Below are 23,172 nucleotides of genomic sequence, written 5' to 3'. Positions count from 1 at the left end.
ATCAAACTCTGTTCTACAAATCAGAGTCCGCCGCTCCAAGCCACTGATCTTAACCACTACACCACGCTGACTAGAACTGGCTGGGCATTCAATTTCTTTGCCTTTGCCAGGTTAACTCCCTTGGATTCAGTGAGGAAGGATTCAGGGTCAAACTAGATGATACAATTTGGGTCCCCCTGTCCCAACTTGTAGTGGCCAATTCAGCTAGGGAGTGTGGCACAGGGAAAGGAGGGGTTGCAGGCATAGTTTCCCTTAGAATAGCTTTTACCTTACTCCGGTTTCAAACCATGCCAATGGCTTTGTTAGCTGGATGTTACTCCCAAATACCATGAGCCTCTTGCCTACGCATTTATGGAGCTGCAGTTCCAGAATTCTTAAAGCATTACATTTTATTCTGTCCCCTTTATACAGAGCCCATATCTAAATTTCTCGTAGCATTTCTAAAGGGCCTAAATCTTTTCTCAGATTCAGAGAAGCTGCTCTTTCTCCTCTCAGATGCCGATCCAGGTCTCCTATAGAGTATCACTCTCTGCTTTAAAAGCCAAAAAAATCTGGGCCAAATCTTTTAATCAGGGTATTTAATGCATTTAATTAGTAGCTTTTGGGGGGAGTTCAGACTGTATTAATGTTAATTTTTATGATTGGGTTTTGTATGACCGATTGCGATGACCTTTGGCCACAAACACAAGGAAGATCAGGGGCCTGGAGACCAAGTCCTACGAGGAAAGGCTGAGGGACTTGGGAATGTTTAGTCTGGAGAAGAGGAGGTTGAGGGAGGACATGATTGCTCTCTTGAAGTATTTGAAGGGCTGTCACTTAGAGGAGGGCAGGGAGCTGTTCATGTTGGCATTGCAGAGGATAGGACTTGCAATAATGGGTTTAAATTGAGGGTGGAAAGGTACCGACTGGATATTAGGAAACAGCAGCCTAGAGTGGTGGCGAGCTCCCCCTCACTGGCAGTCTTTAAGAAAAGGCTGGACAAACACTTGTCAAGGATGCTCTAGGCTGATCCTGCATTGAGCAGGGGGTTGGACTAGATGGCCTGTATGGCCCTTCCAACGCTATGATTCTATGATTCTAGCCCGCCACCCATAGATTTATAAGTTCGTCACACTAAAATCAATTTTTAAAAAACCGACTGCCAGATTAATTGGAGCATACCTTTTTAATTGATCAAAATATTTTTTAAAACTGATTAATCAGAAATCCCACTAGCACCGTGAAGCACAGGCAGGTTGAAATGCAATTGTAAATCAACCTTCCCTGCAAGGCAATTAATCAATTTGGGAGCCCAGCACAAGAGCATTTAATGCTGCCCGTTTTTCACAGGTGCCCACCAGCAGTGGGAGAGGGAAAGGGGGCTGAAAAGTGCATTCAGTGGCATGAGTGACTCAGTCTAAAATGAAGCAGCTCTGCACCAAATAAAACAATAGATATGTTTTGGCCCGTTTAAGGACTTCGGACCCAACGTGCCTCTGTAGTTTGGCCGTGCTTGATACTGTTCTTCATCACTGGAGCCTTCTTTAGCACTCTGGAACACCAAAACCAATTTCATCTGTGCCTCAAGCTAGCCAATTTTTTTTAAAGGATGCAAATATTTAAAAATAAAAGGCTGCATATCCTATTCGACCTTGAATTATATGTCCTGCTTATATAGGGATATTCTTATGCCCTTTAGCTTTTAAATGATCTTCCAGGTGAAGATTGGTGAATTGGCCATTGTTATCAATGGAATTCACTGGGTGGAACTGATTGTGTGAAAGGTGATGACCAGAGGTGGAATTATGCACATGCGCTGGTCTTTAGCGTGACTCTGTGAAGGGTGTGCTAGAAGGTGAATGCGTGCAGAGTTTTGTGTATACATTTGTGGTTGGGATTAGGCCTGATGATTCCTCAGAGGAAGAGGGCACCATGGTGGTAGACAGGGCTGCGAGCCTCCAGGTGGGAGCTGGAGATCTCCCGGAATTACAGCTGACCACCCGACTACATAAATTGCTTATTTATTTAAAATATTTATCCCACTTCTCCTGGAGAAAATGGCTGCTTTGGAAGGTGGGCTGCATGGCATTGGTATGGAATGGTGGAGTCTGATCTGGAGAACCGGGTTTGATTCCCCACTCCTCCCCATGAGCGGCGGAGGCTAATCTGGTGAACTGGATTTGTTTTCCCGCTCCTACACATGAAGCCAACTTGGGCTAGTCACACTCTCTCAGCCTCACCTACCTCACAGGGTGTCTGTTGTGGGGAGGGGAAGGTGATTGTAAGCCGGTTTGAGTCTCCCTTAAGTGGTAGAGAAAGTCAGCATATAAAAGCCAACTTCTTCTTCTTCTTCTTCTTCTTCTTCTTCTTCTTCCTCCTCCTCCTCCTCTTAACTCCCTCCCCTCCCTAAACCACACTGTCCCAGCTCCGCTTTCAAATCTTCAGGTATTTCAGACTTGGCAACCCTAGTGGTAGATTCCATGGAGGACAAAACCATGACAGACCCTGAGGTGCCTGGGCCTTCTGACCATGAGGAATCTGGAGACCTAGACCCTCCGGAAGGCTTTAAAGGATGCTGGATAAGGTCCAGCTGTGAGTGCTCACAGAGTCCAGGCCATTGCTGCCGCTGCAGACACACAGCCCTATAAATAGCCTCAGTTCAGCTCTGTGTGTTGTAGGACCAATGACTTTGATAATGCTTGGTATCCTTGAGTTGACTTAACTCTTCTGGCTCCTTGAGTGTGAACAGGACATTTGTCCCTTACATGACCTTTTCTCTTATGGAGTCGCTTCACAATGAGTCAGACCATTTTCCTCTATCGAGCAGCGACTGTCTAACAGATTCTGTTCACTGGCGATGTCAGGGATTGATTCTGGTGTCTTTTGTATACAAAACATATGATTTGCTACTAAACCAATGCCCCCTTCTGCTTCCTTGGACTGAACTATATCTGAAGTTTTAGAACTGCAAAAAGTAAAGCGTTTTAAGTGTTTAGATGAACTTTGCTTTCCTCTGTCTGGGCTTCTCATCCCACTATTTCCCCGCTTCCACCACTGGTCTGTGCTTTTGCCTTAATGTCATTCCGTTAATTTGAGTATGGGATTTGGACTCTCACTTCTGACTAATGATTTTGCTGTTTTGGGAGGGGTTGTCAGCTGCCTAACAACCCCACGGTATATTTCTTTGTCCTCTGCCCAGAAAATGAATTATAGGGGTCCAAAGGCGATGAGGAGCACAGGAGAATCCCACTGGATAAATGACCGGGATCATAGAATCGTAAAGTTGGAATAGGATGTCTGGTGGTTGGCTACACCACCCTTCCATCCCAATAGTGTCCAATGCTCAGAACTGAGCCAGAAGCAATATATTTTACCAAACCGAATAAATTTCTGCTCTTTAAGAACATAAGAAAAGCCCTGCTGAATCAGACCAAGGCCCATCAAGTCCAGCAGTCTGTCACACAGTGGCCAACCAGGTGCCTCTAGGAAGCCCCCAAACAAGACGACTGCAGCAGCATTGTCCTGCCTGTGTTCCACAGCACCCAAGATAATAGGCATGCTCCTCTGGATTCTCTGATCCTCCTGTATACCTAAAAAAGAGCCAAATTTCTGCTCTTTCCTCCTGTATACCTAAAAAAAGAGCCAAATGAAGATTAAACTCATTTCAAAACCATCAGTTTCATCCCACTGGAAAAAAAATGTGCAGGATCATCGTATGTATCCTCGGCTGCTGTGTTTTGCTACAAGTGGCTTTTTATGGTTGCCTGAGAAGGCAAAAATCACAAATAGAGAGGAATGTGGCAGGGATTCTGTCAGGGATTCTTTTAAACTGTTTGGAAAATAGGCCTCGCAGCCGTTATTCTGCTGCTTCAGAGGAAAGTGCTGAATGCGTTTCATTAGGCACAACAGCTGTTTCTATTGCCACAGCCAAACTTCACCGGTGGGGGACAGCCGTATAAGCACTCTTCATTTAACACTAATTGCACGGGCTGAAATTGTGGTTATTTTCCGACATGTGTAAATTAACTCGGTAGCGATAAAGACAAAAGAGGGAGCCCGGATTTCGGAGGGTGGGAAAGTCTTAGGAACAGGTGGCAGAGGACTGCATGCGCAAGCATGCGCGTGATGTCAGAGTCCATTTGATATCGTTTGACCATTTATGTATTAACATGTATTAATGTCTGAACCAAATTAAAATGTGCAGACAAAGCAGTGGGGGAGACTCTGTTTCTTTTACGGTGCTTCTCCATTTAAAAAAACAACAAAAAACCCCAACCCTTGCAAATGGAGACCAGACTGCAGGGAGAGGAGTTTTGGCCTAGCCCTCTCCCTAACGTTCTTGGGTAACTGCGATGACGATGAGCAGAATAAATATGGAGAACAGGGTAGCCAACTTCAAGGTAGGGAAATCAAAAAATTGATAACTTATGGCATAGAATGAAATCTGTTAAGCCAGTTCCAAGATATGCAAACTTTTTATATCCTTGTAGTTAAACAACTTATAAGGACAACTTTTAGTTCACAGTGTGCTTCAAGCTAGCAAGGACACGCCTTGCCGCTTGACAATTGTTAACAATAAGCAATGTTATCACAATAGGCAAAAATGTAACTTTTCAATTTTACAATACATAATTGCTCATAGCAAAATATAAATGTCCATAGAAGCCACCAACAATGGGTTTCCGGTATAAAATCCCATTTCGCGTCTGCTTCTTTGGTCGTGGCGATCCTATGATGACTGTTCTGACTGGAACTTGTGTTCCGTTCTGTTTTATTTCTAAATTCACTTTCTGCCTGCTCCCAAAGACACTTGTTTGGTTAGTGTCAGATACACTTCTCAGTTTGTTTTCACTTTTGGCAGTGAGATGATGACCATAAACGATGGGGCTTTTTTTGATGGTGGTGTCTTTTATATGGAACTCCCTCCCTTCACTTAGTGTCTATTCTTTTGTGATAAGTTTTGAAAGCCAGCATAGTGTCGTTTTTAAGAATGTCAAACTAGGATCTGGGAGACCCAGGTTCAAGTCTCACCTCTGCCATGGAAGCTCACTGAGTGAGTTTGGGCTAGTCACTCTCACCTTAACCTAACTCACAGGATGGTTGTTGTGAGGATAAAATGCAGGAGTGGTGACTGATATTGTAAACTGCTTTGGTAGGGAGAAAAGCAGGGTATAAATATCCAAAATATTTAAAAGTGACGGATGTGAGGCTGGAAATTCCCAAGCATTCCCTCCACCCCCAGTCATCTTCCCTTTACCCCCAGCAAGCTGGGTACTCGTTTTACCGACCTCGGAAGGATGGAAGACTGAGTCAACCTTGAGCCGGCTACCTGAAACCGACTTCGGTTAGGATCGAACTCAGGTCGTGAGCAGAGCTTGGACTGCAGTACTGCAGCTTACCACTCTGCGCCACGGGGCTCCTATATACCTTGTAGCACTCTACATACATGTTTAATGTTATTGTGTAATGTTGACACTGCTTTGGGACAAAAGTATATCACACCTTTACATCTCAAGCTGAATTAATTGTATTGTGCACTGAAGTAGTCTAAAGGCGCCTAATTCTACTAGCAGATACAAGTGATGTAGCCAGTGGAGCTTGTGAGTGTGTGTGTGTTTGTGTATTAATCACAGAATTAAAATTCTGAAGGGCACCTGATTTCAATAATTTGTATTTGCTGGGAGGCCACTGATTACATTAATGACATTCCACATATTGGGCCTGTTATACCCAAAGAGTTCCCTCATCGACTCTGTGGGGAGACCAAACAATGGAAATTCTGGGGAAAGCTTCTGTTTGCATTGTTCATCTCTTGAGATGAAACATGGAGGAAAGGGCAGCAGTTTGTTCCTCAGTGGGCCCCCAGGACAAATAACAGTAACAACCACAAATGAATTATTTGCATAGGAAGGCATTTTGTAAGTACGTCGCGAGTCAGCAGCCAACGAAACCACGCATGGTTATTTTATTCTCTTGTTCCTAAATGTGCGCGGCAGGTGCATTCAGAGGACTCCACTGGTGAATACTCATTCTAAAAATGGCCAAATCCCTACCCATTTCTCCCACAGCATCTATTCTAATTAACTGAAGACATCTGGGCCTCTTTGGCTGAACTTTTTAATGCCGCTTTTAAAAATATATGTATTATTAGCAGCCTCTCCAGGCTGAGAGTTCTGGAATTATTTTTTTCAAAAAAGCAGCATAAACATATTAAAATGGGGAGCGATTTGTTTAAATACTCTCAAGATCTAATAATGTTTTGGGGATGATCCAGTCTCACTCAGAGCATAGTGTCTGCCGGAGAGAATTCTCCATAGTGCTCAGAAGCATTCCATTTCTCTCCCCACCCCCTGCATACACAGACTTGGGCAGGACGTGACATTACAAGAAACACAGAATTAACTCTATTACATGACTCTTTCCCCTGCCTCCCCTTGTATTTTAAAAAACTTATATTTACATAATATAAGCCACCTTGGAAGACACAAAAGGTAGAAAGGTGGTGTATAAATCTTTCGGGCAAATTAAAGAAAATGACACCATATCATACCACTGGATGTCAGCCCAGCGGCCAGGGTACAGTAATGCAGAGCACGATTATACGGTGTCACATGTTGCAATACACTAGGCACTATGAAGGAAAAGGAGAGAGAAAGTGGCAGCACCGTCCTGTCTTTTGTATCATCTTGTTTTCTTCTAGGCTTGTGGTCATTGTGATCTCTTAATGGCAGTAAGTCACATGGTGTGTGAACAACTTCCTTGAGCCTGCCTTGAATCTACTACTAATCAATTCCATGTGGCGGTGGCCCCAAAGTTCTGGCATTATGAAATTTGTCCCAGGGCATTAGAGGAAAAAGAGTATAAATGTAATTTAAACAAATAACTGGTAGTTGTAATAACAGCTGAAGGCTCAAAAGGATGAGACAAAGATCACGTTCATTTTATAAAATGCCAATGGTAGGCTTGTTTAGCCTCAGTTTGCCTCAGGGTTGTGCAGGGCTGGTAGAGAGGTTTAACCCTTCAACCTCTATGAGGTTTTGCTTGGTTAGGCTCCATGCTATGCTGTTAAGATTTTAAAGGAGAAATATGTGTCCTTTAGACATCCTATTTCTTATAATGCAGCAGGGACCCTGGTTTCAAATAGAGAAATAGGGTAGAGGCTGAAATGTCAACCACCCCATCTTCCCTGCCCAGCCCCAAGGCAACTTGAGGCTACATGAGCCTACAATTTGCATTTTATGGTCAGAGGAGATGTATGATCTCTGTTTCATCTGTCTCAGATAATGCATGATATGGATGCCTTTCTCCATATTGTTGACAGGGGAAGCCAAAATACAAATTCTCAATTATGCATAACCAGTGGGTTGGATCCAGCCAACCTTTTTGCTCAATCTTGCCTCATACCCATCCTTATTCCAGTCATTCCCTATGGTTTTTGTCCATGAAGATATCATGATCCCCAGTGTATCCCTTCTAGTGGTGAAAAGGGAAATCCCTCTTCCCTTTTTCGCTAGGGAGAAAACTGGTTGGATCCAACCCAGTATCTTTTTTCTTTTTTGTTTCTTTGCTGCTTTACACCTTGTGTCTCCTGATCTTTGTGGTGTGGGTTTACATCATTCATACGAACTGTTCCTATATCTATGCAAGATACAAACAACTCGTTCCCGGTTAGCAGCTCGGACACGAATTTTTCTGAGAAGAAATTTCAGGATAGTAAAATGACCAATGTTCTCAACATCTTCAGAACAGACACCATCCTAAGGCCTATATTTCCTGACAAGTGCAAGCTCTGCCAAGTCTTCAGTGACAATCTTTTTTTTTTTACCTTTTGAATTTTATTCCAGACACATTCCTTATCGCTTTTTCTTCCTTCGAGGGTGTCCATAGCATCTGCCATTAGCGACTGCAGCTGTGGCACCAAGATAAAAATTATCGGAATGGAATTCACACAAAAATAACTTCTCTAAATACACAGATTAAAACCTAATTAAAAAATCATTTGTACGCTGATGATTTTATTACTCATCTTTCGCACAATAAGCACCACCACGGTCGTTATATATATATATTTGTCTCACTCATATTTGCCTCACATTGTGGAATGTACAATGCTCCCAAATAAGGAAAATTCCACTAGAAAATTTGGACCAGAATATGGGTTTTGCAGTGCACTAGTGCACGAAAATTTTGCTTTGTAAAAGGCAGGATTGTAAGTATTGTATAAATATATTTTATAATATAAGTATTGTATAAATGTATTGAAGAGCCCTGTGGCACAGTGGTAAGCTGCAGTACTGCAGTCCAAGCTCTGCTCACGACCTGAGTTCGATCCCAATGGAAGTTGGTTTCAGGCAGCCGGGTCAAGGTTGACTCAGCCTTCCATCCTTCCAAGGTCGATAAAATGAGTACCCAGCTTGCTGGGGGTAAAGGGAAGATGACTGGGGAAGGCACTGGCAAACCACCCCGCAAACAAAAGTCTGCCTCGTAAACGTCGGGATGTGACATCACCCCATGGGTCAGGAATGACCTGGTGCTTGCACAGGGGACCTTTACCTTTTTTGAATGAATGTATTGTATTGCATATAAGTATTGTACAAATATTTTATATTGTATAAATACATTGCATAAATATAAGTATTGCATGAATATAAGATTGTAAGTATTGTATAGATATAGCATTTTTGTATACACATGGAATATATATGCTGCCTTATATCAAGTCAGGCATTGTTCTGTTTCATTCAGTATTGTCTGCTCTGACTGGCAACAACTTTGTAGGTTCTTAGGGCAAAGGAATATCTTTCCCCACTGCCTCAGTTTCTTTTACTGGATTGAGCCTGGGGCATGCTGTTTCACTGTGTTACATACCCTGCCTGCGCATGAACCACTCAAAGTTAAGCACACTTAAGACCCACTGATTTCTGTGGGAGATGTGGCCCCATGGTTACATTCCTCTCATGGAAATTAACAGGCCACAAAGTGCTCATCTTTCATTAGATTGTGCCCATGTTTATAATGAATTATAACCTGACTCTCAACCCCATGGGGTGTTCAAGGTGATTCATAGCAACCATAAAACAATTTGAAACATATGCCCTAACTGAACTAGGGGTGTATCCAACTGGACGCAGAATACAACTTTCCCAGCCTTTCCAATGACATAATTTAAATGTCAGGGTTAGCAGACAGGGAATAGTCGCAGGAAGATTAGCTTATTCATCACTGAATACATTCAACTTGGGCTTCTGATTCTGCCAAGTTTTCTAAAGAAAGATAGCAAGCATTGTGAGCACTCCAGAGGTTCGCCGGAAATCTACCCTTGAGAAGGTCACAGTGTTTTCCAGAAGGTACATTTTGCAGCTGGGAGATCTAGTTTTAAGTAATGTTTTCACAGCATGTGCTTAAGCTGTGATGTACGACTTGGGCTGCCACTCGTCCCTGAGGAAAACACTGGCCGCTGTTCATTTGCATACAGTAATTAATTTAAATGCTTGCAAATTTAAAAGTATTCACTCTTTTAGCTTGTGGAAGAGCATGGCTTTGTGTCTTGTATCACGAGTGCCCGGGCATTTGCCCATAAGGGCTCCAGGGATGCCCTTTTGGCTCAAGAACCCCCAACTCTACTGAAGTTGTGGTAAGGACAAGCATCACCTTTTCTTTGGGTTATGTTTCACAGAATCATAGAGTTGGAAGGGACCACCAGGATCATCTAGTCCAACCCCCTGCACAATGCAGATAATTCACAGCTAGCTCCCCCCCACAACCCCAGTGACCCCTACTCCATGCCCAGAACATGACCAAGACGCCCTCCCTCTCATGATCTGCCTAAGGTCATATAATCAGCATTGCTGATAGATGGCCTCTACTTAAAAACTTCCAGGGAAGGAGAGCTTACCACCTCCTGAGGAAGCCTGTTCCACTGAACCGCCCTAACTATTAGAAAATTCTTCCTAATATCTAGACCAAGGATGTTGAACTCAGTTGTTATGAGAGCTGGATATGACATAAATGTCATTTGGTCAGGCCAGGCCACGCATCATCAGCCCAGATCGGGACTGGTGTGTGTGTGTGGCTGCCTTGGCTGGCTTGTGGGCTGGATAAGTGCTCTCAAGGGGTCAGATCCAGCCCACGGGCCTTATGTTTGACACCCCTGGTCTAGACGGAAACTCTTCTGATTTAATTTCAACCCGTTGGTTCTGTGGCAACAGAAAACAACTTGGCACTATCGTCTTATGGCAGCCCTTCAATTACTTGAAGATGGTTATCATATCACCTCTCAGTCTTCTCCTCTCCTCTTAGCCTCCTCTCCAGGCTAAATATACCCATTTCTTTCCTTGGGAACCAGCTGCTTATGAAGCCATGACATGTCAAGATTTCATCTTGGGGGGATCCTGAATCTGGGAGTTCTATGGAACTGGGAAAAGACCATGCAACTCCTGTTTTCTGTTCCCATTTGAAAAGTGCCGTTTGGGTGGCAACAGCAGTCTCAGCTGGGAGTGGGGGGTTCTTCTTCTTCTTCTTCCCATCCTCCTCCTCCTCTCCCTCCCTCCCTCCCTCCCTCCCTCCCTCTAGGGTTGCCAACCACCAGGTAGTAGCTGGAGATCTCCTGCTATTACAACTGATCTCCAGCTGATAGAGATCAGTTCACCTGGAGAAAATGGCCGCTTTGGCCATTGAATGTTGGAATTTAAGACTGGTCATAGCAAGCAGGTAGATTCCTGTAATCTGTGTGACAGCCAGATGACAGCTGGTGTCACATGACTGCTGCTGACTTAGCAGTACAGCTGGACTGAACTGGTTCAAGCAGGATGATATCTGACCACTGGGTGGCTAACTGTTCATTGGCTGCTGGACAGGGCCAGAAATGTATATATGTTGTACAGAACTTGTATAGTTGTGGGTTGTGGAATATTGGTTGCCAAGCGGAGCACTTTGACACTGTTAATAAAGAGCACTTATTTATATGTACTGAGTCTTCTGTGATTACTCGTCTGTTGAGCTGCATAGCGCTTCTTAACAATGCCAATATTGAACTCTATGGCATTGAAGTCCCTCCCCTTCCCAAACCCCGCTCTCATCAGGCTCCGCCCCAAAAATCTCCAGCTGGTGGCGAAGACGGACCTGATAACCCTCCCTCCCCTCCCCTCCCCTCCCCTCCCCTCCCCTTCCTCTCCTCCCCTCCTCCCCTCCTCCCCTCCTTCCTTCCTTCCTTCCTTCCTTCCTTCCTTCCTTCCTTCCTTCCTTCCTTCCTTCCTTCCTTCCTTCCTTCCTTCCTTCCTTCCTTCCTTCCTTCCTTCCTAAGCCAGGAGAAACAATAACATTTTGCTGGCCATAAGAAAGGATTCAAAACAAAACCAAAACACGCTTACCAATTCAGCATCTTGCTGGTTGATATCCTGGAGATAGGGAATGGTTGCAAGCTCAGCCATGGCTTGATTAATCACTTGGGACTGCTCCTTGCAGCGCTGCAAGCGGCCAAGGAGGCTGGCGTGCTGCAGTTTTTCTATCGTCCCTGAACACGCACAGAATGTCTCCTGGGTTTGCGATGGAAAGCAAACGGGTTAGGCAAACATGGGACGGTGCCCACCTGTTCCTTCCCCGGGAGTTGAAATTGCCCCTTATCACTACATGTTTGCACTTCTAATACCAGGCCCAGGAAAGCTACGATAATGCTGCTGTCATAGAGGACATCCTTTAATCATTCTTTCCAGCATAAGCAACCACGCACACAAAAAAAGCACAGTGTTCAAAGCAGATACACAAGTATGAGGAGATAGCTAAGAAGAATGTAATTTTTCTTCCTGCTGTCAAGGTTTTCCATAATCCTCTTTAAAAAAAAATACTTTGGCTGTTTCAGTGAAATGTTAGGGATGAAAAAAATTGCTGTAATACATAAATCTCTACAACGGGTTCATAGTCAACGTTAATCCGTAGTGTTTAAAGGTAACCTTGATAGGCAGGCAAGCGGTAGGATTTGAACCTGCAAACGCGCAGGGGGGGGGCTGAAAGTGAACAGTACGACTCCAGGGCTGTTCGCTGTTCTGGTTGCCTGCCTCGAACGAGACCCTGTTTACACGTTCAGCTAACCTCAGGCAGCAGCTCCTGAACTCGGTTTGGCTTCTCATTTGTTCGCCCTTTCAAAGGAATTTGTCGGAGATTGCAGTGAGAAGAAAGAAGGGCAGGACTTTCTGGCAGGTATAGATCTCCTCCGCTCACTTCTTTCATCTCAGGTTAAGTAGCCGGGTAAATAAAATTGGTTGTTTTTTGTTGTTGTTGTACTTGGCAATTGGAATTCAAAGAAAACACAGTGTCCCATGATTGACCCAACACAGTCAGCCAGGAAACGTGGTGCCCTAACATCTGGAATACGTTTGTTTGTGTTGACAGGAATTTGTACCTCAGTATGATTCTGAAATAACTACTGATGGGTCAGGCAGTTCAATAGGGGATGGAGGGATGGAAGGACGAGAGCCACAAGGGCCAATGGCTTCCTTTAATATCCTGGCACTCTTGTCAAGAAGGAATCTGCCTCTGAAAGCTGCACTGGCTTAAGTATATACTATAACACATGGCCCAGGTTAGCCTGATCTCATCAGATCCCAGAAGCTAAGCAGGTTCAGCCCTGGTTAGTCTTTGGATGAGAGACCACCAAGGAATACCAGGGTTGCCGTGCAGAGGAAGGCACTGGCAAACCACCTCTGTTAGTCTCTTGCCATGAAAACCCCAAAAGGGGTCACCACCATAAGTTGGCTGCGACTTGAAGGCACTTTACACACACACATAACACAAGTATATCAGGATTCTGGGAGAGTAACCTGGGTTTCTCCTGATTGAGCCTCTTGTCTGTTTCACACTCTTTTTCTGACTCGTAGCCTCTAGACAAGGACTCTCACTTTTTTTTTTTTACATTCTGTGCAGTGCCTAACAGTATTAGGAATAATCACCACCATCGTCGTCTTCTTGTCAGATCTTGGAAGCTAAGCAGGGTCAGTACTTGGAAGGGAGACCAGCAAGGAAGACTCTGAAGAGGAAGGCAATGGCAAACCACCTCTGCTTCTCACTTGCCTTGAAAGCCCCTTGCTGGGGTTGCCATAAGTTAGCTGCAGCTTGACAGCCCTTAACACACACATTCACAGAATAGCAGCAGCAGCAGTCAGTAGTAGTGAATATCATATTGTAATATAAGGTATCTGTGCCAAGGTGCCACCTCCGTATGATTGAGGTGGAAAAGGGAAGGAAGAACTGGGGATTCTCCACCATAGTTAAATGTATATTAACTCTTTGACTCTGTTCCATTAACTCTTTGACTCTGTTCCACATTTGACTCTGTTCCTACTTGGTGGAAAAGGGAAGGAAGAATTGGGGATTCTCCACCACTGCTAAATGCATATTAACTCTTTGACTCTGTTCCACATTTCCTGGCACTTAACCCAAATTTCACATGTCAAATAATTTTTTTAAAAAAGGTTTCTCAAATTGGTGCCATTTGCAAAAACAGTGCACTGCTAAGGCGAGTTACTCCTGTCCATTGAAATCAACGGGCTTAGAAAGGATTGCACTCATAGCAGAGAAGGAGTTGCATTGCATGATCAGACCAAAGATTGCACTAAATGCAGTGCATATTGCTCACAATACTTGGTGAACAAACAGAAAAATGTGGCAAAGCATGAGAGAGGGTCTATATTTAGAAATAAATTCTTGGCCTTTCCTGTTTATAAGCTTCCCTTTGAAAGAAACAGACCACTTAGCCTGCCGACTTCAGAGACAATTATTTCTGCCGTTCATAGTCTACAAGCGCAGGCCGAGGTTTTTTGTTTTTGTTTCCTTTATTGTCTCTTCTTTGTAAGCCCTGCCTACATCTTTTCTCTCCCCCCCCATTCACCTTAATACAAATTGGAGAGGCCTGGAGCTCGTTCGGCCTGTCAATGAATAGTTCGTTCATTCCCTTCACCTCGGAAGCTCATCTTCGGACCCCTTATGCTGAGTTTGTTGCTTCCCTCTCGTTCCCATTTGTCTGGTGCTGAGCTCTTTCCTCTGCTAAATCATCCAATTCCGCCTGCCTGAAGCCTCCATTTAAGTTTGCTATTTACTTAACCTTCACTGTACCAGGATGAGGCGGTTTTAACTTCATCCATGGCCACTTTATTATTTTCTTTACCGCAGCTTAGTAGCCTCTTGAACTCCACGGTAGCTCAGGTAATTCTCATCACGGCGTCTCACATCCCTGTGGGCTCTTATTGCTGCCAGAAGCAGTTATTTACACTCTATTTCTGCATTTTTTTCCATTGCCACTGAAACACAACCCCTGACAGTGTTCAACCTGCTATAATCCCTCCTTAAAGATAAGAATTAGACTTCAGGTGATTTCTTCCTTTATATTCTGGCCGCACTGGAGGCTTATATTTAAAGACCACCTGCTCCCTTATAAGCCCGCCAGCCCCTGAGGGGCCCTTGCTTTGTGTGGCCACTGGAGACGGGGCCTTTTCTGCTGTGGGACCATGTCTGCAAAACTGCCTCCTCACTGTGCTTTGCCTCCAGCACCAGATAAAGGCATTACTTTTTTTCTCTCGGGCATTTCGTTCATTTCACCTTCCCCGTTGATGGGTTAATATTATAATGTTGTAGTTGTGCAGCTGCAAATCCTTTGAAAGGGTTGTTCTTTTTAGATATTTTAATGCTGCTGCCAATTATATTGTAGTGTTTTTTTATATATAATTTTTATTTTTATATACTGGGATACAAAAAAAAAAGAAAACGAGAGGAAAAGAAGGGGAAAATCTGTGTCCAAGCGTCAATGTAATAATGCATACATGTACCCATCATCAACTTTAAGCTTAAATTATTAGTTTCTAATACTAATTATTGATGTATCATTCTTCTAAATTACACACTGAAGAACAAAAAGGTTGGAAGCACTTAATTAGTAATTAATAATCAAATGATGGCTATTATGGTACAATAAATACATACACATTTCTATATCAATTAAACTAAAGCTACAAACTTCAAATGCTAAATACTAGTTTGGCGTTCTGTCTCTTTACACACTAAAAAACAGAAGAACTTAAGGCACATGAATATTTATCATATAGTGGCTGACATTTCAACTTAAAGTCATCTATTGAATTCATTTCCATCAAGTGTGTTTGTGGGCTTCCTAGAGGCACCTGGTTGGCCCCTGTGTGAAGAGACTGCTGGACTTGATGGGCCTGGGTCTGATCCAGTGAGGCTTTTCTTATGTTCTTATCCACACTAACTAAATAACGAAAGGACGTAGCTGTCCAGCCGCCCATCTGTCTATGACAGGCATAAACAACTCATCTGAAAATAATTTGGTTGAAGTCTTTAAAAAATGGTTATTGTTGTTATTCAAAGCCCGAGCCCTATCAGTTAAACTGAAGCACAGAGATTTAACTCAGGTTAGGCCTACTACTGCCAATGGGCTACAAATGCAAGTATTCTGCCTTACTTGGTTTTAGGGCGGCCAGTCTCCAGGAGGTGGCTGGAGATCTCCTGGAATTACAACTGGTCTCCAAACGACAGAGATCAGTTCACCTGGAGAAAATGGCCACTTTGGAAGGTGGATGCTATGACATTAAGCCCCACTGAAGTCCCTCCCCTCTTGAAACCCCGCCCTTCTCAGGTTCCACCCCCAAAATCTCCAAGTATTTTCCAGCCTGGATCTGGCAACCCCACTTGGTTTGCGGGTAGATTTCAATGGGTTTAGGAGGGTATAAATGTATTTAGGATTGCACTGTAGTTCTCCTACTGAAATCAGACTTATAAAATGCTCATCTTTGGATGGATAGTTTTCATTGCTTTATGTCTTTAAAATGAATGAGAATATTGCTTGACAGGGCAATCCTATGCACATTTTCCTGAGAGTAAGGTCCACTGAATACAGTCTGGTTTATTTCTGAGAAAATCTGCATAGGAGTATAGTCCTAACCAGTTATACCCTGCTCAGCCCATTGATGTCAACTGACCTTGAAGAGAGTAACTGAGCTGAGGACTGTACTATTGGGGTGTCAATGAACTCCCTCTTCTTTTTTTGTCCTGAAATGCTTCCATCAGTGTCTTTCAAATGGCGGGGAGGGCGGGGGGGGGGGAGGAGGAACCCTAGCAAAGTATTTTATATCTTAGAAAAAATAATTGCATATTTTCAACTGGAGTGTATTTTTCCTCCATAAACCTTCATCTTTTAAACCCCAAAGAAATTCAGAGAGCTAATAGCAGGTAACTTGGTGGAAAATTGTCCTATAAAGCACATTCTTCCATGGAATAAGTGCTAAGGCAGTTTGTATGAGATAAATAATAGCCACACGTATAATTCAAATAAAAACTGGACTACTTTTGCAGCAAAGAGAAGAGTCCAATTTCATCAACATCTAGAAAGAAATGACAGAGTAGACCTTGTCTTGTAATGCTAGTTGGAGTTTCCTATATAATCCAGTTTTGGGGTCAAGGGTGCTCTCTTCTCAGGTTCGGTATACAAAGATGTTTACCAGAAAGGATGCAAGTTTTCCTTCAGTTATGTGTTCTGTTCCTTTTTTTGTGGACTAGATTGGCAGACATTCTGTTTAAATCAATGACAAATAGTTTTATTTTTACTGTCTCCTCTATTCATGCAGCTTATATGATTTGCTTGTTGAGCTCTGCTAAAAATCCCTCTCCGCCTTAAAAAAGCGACTGAGGGGCATATAGCTACTGTTGGCTGAAAAGTAAATTCTAAAGTTAATCTTTTGCTGACTTCTGAGGAGAAGATTCCTCCATCCCAACTATTAACTTTCTAACAGCCCACTCTTGAGAGCTGCTTAGGGTTGCCAACCTCCAGGTACTAGCTGGAGATCTCCTGCTATTGCAACTGATCTCCAGCTGATAGAGATCAGTTCCCCTGGAGAAAAATGGCCGCTTTGGCAATTGGACTCTATGACATTGAAGTCCCTCCCCTCCCCAAACCCTCCCCTCCTCAGGCTCCACGCCAAAAACCTCCTGCCGGTGGCAAAGAGGGACCTGGCAACTCTAGAGCTGCTGTGGCCGGGGATGGCGAGATTGTGGCGGTGCCGTGGCGCCTCCAAAGAGTTTTTGCCACAGCAGGGGGAAAAGGGGCTTTTTTAAAAGAAAAAATTGGAAAAGGGGGGGAAAGCCCCATTGAAAACAGTGACGCTGAGCCAACAAAAAGGTGGTGCAGAACCGCTGTTGCTTAAGGGGGAGTTCCCGGGCTGAAAGGGGTTAAGAGGCTGCCTATTGGTAGCTCTGTCCTCCCCCAGAACGCCCTGGGAATGCCTCCCAGGACACCGGCATGAGGACTTCCACTGGCAGGATGCTGGCAGGAGGCCAAGCCGATGTATGAGGGCCGTACTGCCGCAGCAGTCCAAAGGGGCCGGCGTGTGCCCCAACGCCAGTGTCCATGCCAGTTTAGATAGCGCAAGTGGCACAGACGCCAGCGTAGGGATCACGGCGCCTCCTAAGCCCATTCGTCTCCTGACCTCAGGAATGGGCTGTAAAGCATACTTTAAGAATGTCATTAAAAAAATCAGTTACCATGCATATTTCTATTTAAGGTCAATTAAGTAGTAAAAAGAAGCCAACCCACTGTGCACTTTAAGAGCAAAAGTAGAGAGAGGAATTGGCAAAATGGTTGTGCCTAAATGGAAGCTACTTCAGAAGCTCCTTTATGTGTGAAGGAAAGAGCAGAATTTTAAAATTCTGGAGTGAGGGATTATGTGGGACCTTTGTACCTTCGGGACTGCCTCTCCTGGTACACCCCCTAAAGAACATTATGTTCTACTAATAACAACCTTTTGGTGGTCCCCAGCCCTAGGAGTGACCGGCTGTCCTCCATGAGGGCCAGGGCTTTTTTGGCCCTGGACCCAGCCTGGTGGAATTCCCTTCCTACTGACATCAGATGGAATTACTCCACCAGGCCTACAACTGAGGGCAGCCGCAGGTTGTCATCTGTGCTGGCCTCCCAACTCTCCCCCCCACCTTATCCATCTATAGGGTTGCCAGGTCCCTCTTTGCCACCGGTGGGAGGTTTTTTTGGGTGGAGCCTGAGGAGGGCAGGGTTTGGGGAGGGAAGGGACTGATATATTTATCAGACCAAGACCCATCAAGTCCAGCAGTCTGTTCACACAGTGGTCCACCAGGTGCCTCTAGGAAGCCCACAAACATTATCCGGCCTGTATACCAAAGCACCTAATATAATAGGCATGCTCATCTGATCCTAGAGAGAATAGGTATGCATCATGACTAGTATCCATTTTGACTAGTAGCCATGAATACCCCTCTCCTCCTGAACATGTCCACTCCCCTCTTAAAGCCTTCCAAGTTGGCAGCCATCACCACATCCTGGGGCAGGAAGTTCCACAATTTGAAGAAATATTTCCTTTTATCTGTTTTGAATCTCTCATCCTTCAGCTTCAGCAGATGACCCTGTGTTCTAGTATTATGAGAGAGGGAGAAAAGCTTCTCCCTGTAATTATTTCATATGGTCACCTTAAGTTGGAAGCGACTGGATGGCACATAACACACAACTCTGAGATCCAGTTTTAATGCATCGTTTGTTCATTCTGTTTCAGCGCATAGTTTTTGTACTATATATATAATCTGCCTTGAGTCTTGGGAAAACAGGCAGACATTAAATGAAGTCAACTAATGAATAAACTCCATGGATACTTGTGTGCTTGTTTTTGGACTGTGCTTAGAGTATCTAAAAAAAAATCAACAAATATTGTGGTGGTGACCTGATACGTAGCATACAAAATACAGAGTATATTTTAAACTCACAAATTGTCAATTTCAACAGCAGGAGAAGTCACGAACCAAACACTGCCAAATTGTAACACCGCATTTTCCAAATGCCCTATGTAATAAAAACGGTGTCTTCAAAAGAGCACGACAAAGACTTGCAGCTGTCCCTAGAAAATAAAGCAGTCCGTCCCCCCACCCCGTCTTGTTAAAGATTACCTGGGACCCTTGGCATCGTTAATACATCTGAAATAACTCGGGTGCTAAAACTCATCATTCCCTTACATCAGGATCTTTTTATCATTTACGGAAAAACACACGCCATGAAACGCAGAGCCTGACACTCACGGTTAATTTGGTGCCTCTAATGAAATCCATTACTGGTAAGATTCTTTTCCCAATGGTTTCCAGGTGTCTCCCTGCCTCTTCTTTTGTCAGAGGACTGAAAGGAGCTTTGTGTTCTAAAGGGGTTTTTACAAAAAGAGAGTCACTCCTGTTTTTTTTAAAAAATGATCACCGGTGCATCGTGAATTAATAAACAATATATAATAAAGGCCTAACACATAACTTAGGTAAAAAATATTTACAAATAAATAACAACAACAAAAAACCACTTAGGACCTTCTGCAAATGGCCTTCATTTGTCCTCCCTGCTTTCCTGTGCATGTGTAAGTTCTAGGGTTGCCAGGTCACTCTTTGCAACTGGTGGGAGGTTTTGGGGGCGGAGCCTGGGGGTGGGGTTTGGGGAGGGCAAAGACTTCAATGCCATAGAGTCCAATTGCCAAAGCGGCCATTTTTCTCCAGGGGAACTGATCTCTATTAGCTGGAGATCAGTTGTAAAAGCAGGAGATCTCCAGGTAGTACCTAGAGGTTGGCAACCCCATCTGAACGTCTCTTGACTTGAAAACCCTACCAGGGGTTGCCAGTAGTCAGCTATGACTTGATGGCGGGGGGGGGGGAGCTAACAGGTCTCCTCATCCATGTCTGATGCCAGTTTAGGAAGCAATGGAGGGGAAAAAAAACAGTTACCTGAAAATGCTGGCAGCTTCCTGCAAGACATCTTTTCAAGGAATTTCCCAACTTCTTTGTTTTTGAAACCTAGCGTGAGCAAATATGACTGGGGAGGAGGACAGGTCCAGTCCGCAGTTTGTGGCAAACTGTGAAGTCCATGGGGATCTGAAATGTAAAAAGGAGAATGCCTTCCATTGTTAGAGAGGGCCTACGGCGTTCATTTAAATGGAATGGAAAACGCCTCCCCACCTTCTGACTGAGTAGGCCACCCTACCCCAGCATAGCTCATCCATTGAAATCACTGCGATGTACAGTTGCTAATTAAAGTACTGAAAATGTGTTGGTCCTTCCATGATACAGCACAAACTGCCATCTGAAGTGGCCGCTCACTCCCCTGTAATCTGTTGATCCCCCTGTAATCTGTTGTCTGAGGAAGCACAGGTCATCCTGGTTTAGCCCATCTATTGAAATGACTGGGATATAAATAGGGCTGCCAGGTCCCTCTTTGCCACCGGTGTGAGGTTCTTGAGGCAGAACCTGAGGAGGGCGGGGTTTGGGGAGGGGAGGGACTTCAGTGCCATAGAGTCCAATTGCCAAAGCGGCCATTTTCTCCAGGTGAACTGATCTCTATCGGCTGGAGATCAGTTGTAATAGCAGATCTCCAGCTAGTACATGGAGTTTGGCAACCCTAGATATAAAGCGAACATAAGAACATATGAAAAGTCCTGCTGGATGAGACCAGTTGGCCATCTGGTCTAGCATCCTGTTTCACACAATGGCTATCCAGAGAGCCAACAAACAGGGCACAGAGGTGAAGGCCGCCCCCTGATGTCGCCTCCTGGCACTGGTATTCCAGGGTTCACTGCCTCTGAAATGTAGAGGTTGCCCTTGGTTACCATGGCTAATAGGCCGTTGATGGACCAATACTCCATCAATATGTCTAACCCCTATTAAAGCTATCTGTGCTTAGGGTTGCCAGGTCCCCTGCTATGGTGGGAGACCTCTCGCTGGCAACCTCTCGACACCTAACCCTGACACAGTAGGTAGGGTTGCCAACCTCTAGGTACTGAACAAATCACTATAGCCAAATACTCAAAAAGTGTAATAAGCATAAGCAAACATCACATAATATACAGTAACTATAAATCCAAGGTAAGTGTCTACAAGAGAGTAACAATCAATTCAAAGGTGAGTGTCTACAAAAGAGTAACAGTCACAGTCAATCCAGCTTGGAAGTCTTCAAAAGAAGAGAAGGTAAACAGGGATACGATCGTTTCAAGTCTTCCTCAGTCCCGTTTAGTTTGAGTCTTAACAAGTACACTTGTTTCAATGCAAGCTTTCAAAGCCAGTGGTAATAATCTCCCATAGGGATGAAGAAAAGAAGCATACCATGTAGAATTAATATTTCATATCTTATGATTTCCAAACAAGAAAATTCATTCTCCAGTACATGGTTGCACAGACAAGTTCAATAATTAACAACGTTCCCAAAATGAACTTGTCTGTGCAACCATGTACTGTTTACCTTCTCTTCTTTTGAAGACTTCCAAGCTGGATTGACTGTGACTGTTACTCTTTTGTAGACACTCACCTTTGGATTGATTGTTACTCTCTTGTAGGCACTTACCTTGGATTTATAGTTACTGTATATTATGTGATGTTTCCTTATGCTTATTACACTTTTTGAGTATTTGGCTATAGTGATTTGTTCTGTACTTATTTTCTAACCTTAGGTACTAGTACAGAGGTGTTAATCTTTGATTACTTAACCTCTAGGTACTAGAAGGAGATCTTCTGCTATTACAACTGATCTCTAGCCAATAGAGATCAGTTCACCTGGAGAAAATGGCTGCTTTGGCCATTGGACTCTATGGCATTGAAGTCCCTCCCCTCCCCAAACCCCGCCCTCCTCAGGCTCCACCCCAAAAACTTCCTGCCAGTAGTGAAGAGGGATCTGACAACCTTAACAGTAAGCCTGTAAAGGGAAAATAAAGGGGAGGGGGAAAGCCAGTATGTCAATAGCACAATGACATTTCTGGGGGGAACTCATAAGTGACATCATATAGCTCTTGGATTCAGTAGAAACATTGTAGTAAAACCACAGAGTTTCCACTGAGTCGTAGAGCGGTGTGGTCACTTTCAGGTTTGCCTGGAAATGACCTCATAGTGTCCAATTGATGGCACCCTCCCATGTACCCACGCCCCAGTCTTCCACTGGGTAGCAATTGCTGTCTCGCAACTCAATTTGTGGTCCTCATTACTGCCACTGGTGGCGAATTCCACAATTTAATTTCTCATTGAGCAAAGAAGTTCTTCCTTTTGTCCATTCTGAATCTACTGGCAATCAACTTGATTGGGCACCCCTGTGTTCTAGCATTGTGGCACTTAACTTTGAATGGACCATCCCCTGTGTTTGTTCATGTCCCCTTTATTAAAGGTAAAAGTCCCCTGTGCAAGCACCGGGTCATTCCTGACCCTTGGGGTGATGTCACATCCTGACATTTCCTAGGCAGACTATGTTTATGGGGTGGTTTGCCAGTGCCTCCCCCAGTCATCTTCCCTTTAGTCCCAGCAAACTGGGTACTCATTTTACCGACCTCGGAAGGATGGAAGGCTAAGTCAACCTTGAGCCGGCTACCTGAAACCGACTTCAGTTGGGATCGAACTCAGGTTGTGAGCAGAGCTTGGACTGCAGGACTGCAGGACTGCAGCTTACCACTCTGTGCCACGAGGCTCTTTATTTACCTGTATATATATATTCCTCATAATCTGGGTGCTTTTTGGCAAAAGCCTTTTTCAACTTGTCTATTTTTTCAGTCGTTACTTTGGTTGAGAAGGGCGTGTACATCACCGAAAAAGATTCCGCTCTTGTGATGGCTTCTTCTATCATTGCCTAAAAAAAGTTTTTTAAAAAAGATACAGCCTGTGCTTTTTAAAAGTGAGATGCTATTCAGGGGGGAAGGGGGGAGGAGAAAAGAAAAGAAGAGGGGAATGAGAAATAATTACCTTCATGGATGATATTTCCCCCTTAATAATTGCACAGTCATGCAAAGATAACATATTTTGACTTTGAATATTAATTAGAGATAAATTCAAATTAGTTCCAGAGTGCATTGCCTATCTCACTCTCAGAAAATCAATTTAAATGTAGAAAAAGAACATTTGTAAACAGTTTTCACAGCAGCGGGTCTGTGCCTTTAGTGGGAAGAAAAAGGCATTAGACAAAATCATCCCAAAGATAATAAGAAAAAATGAATTTTATTTTCTCTGAAGGTCATATCTACAACTATGAGAGAATTTTTTTTTTGTTCAAAGCTTGGAATGTTGATTTAAATTTAGGTTGTTGTTTCAAATCTGGATTACCCAGAGAAAAGCCGGCAAAGCAAAGGTTGGTGCTTCCTTGCAGCCTTCCACCTCTATTACTTGTTTTGT

At 43.9% G+C, this 23,172-nt stretch overlaps 1 protein-coding gene across 1 annotated transcript in view; it reads right to left on the bottom strand.

The window, feature by feature from the left end:
• SPATA16 (spermatogenesis associated 16) overlaps positions 1-23,172 on the bottom strand; it is a 171,165-nt gene that overhangs the window by 21,341 nt on the left and 126,652 nt on the right. The window contains exons 5-9 of the mRNA XM_056850184.1: positions 22,486-22,633; positions 19,759-19,905; positions 19,078-19,190; positions 11,349-11,513; positions 7,805-7,888 (exon numbers count right to left, since the gene is read on the bottom strand). Of these exons, the coding sequence (XP_056706162.1) occupies positions 7,805-7,888; positions 11,349-11,513; positions 19,078-19,190; positions 19,759-19,905; positions 22,486-22,633 (657 nt within the window). The remainder of the gene's footprint in view (positions 1-7,804; positions 7,889-11,348; positions 11,514-19,077; positions 19,191-19,758; positions 19,906-22,485; positions 22,634-23,172) is intronic.

This window comes from Euleptes europaea, chromosome 5 (genome assembly GCF_029931775.1).
Source record: "Euleptes europaea isolate rEulEur1 chromosome 5, rEulEur1.hap1, whole genome shotgun sequence".
Classification (NCBI taxonomy): Eukaryota; Metazoa; Chordata; class Lepidosauria; order Squamata; family Sphaerodactylidae; genus Euleptes; species Euleptes europaea.
Note: the sequence above shows the minus strand (reverse complement) of the source record. Positions and strands in the feature narration are given on the sequence as shown.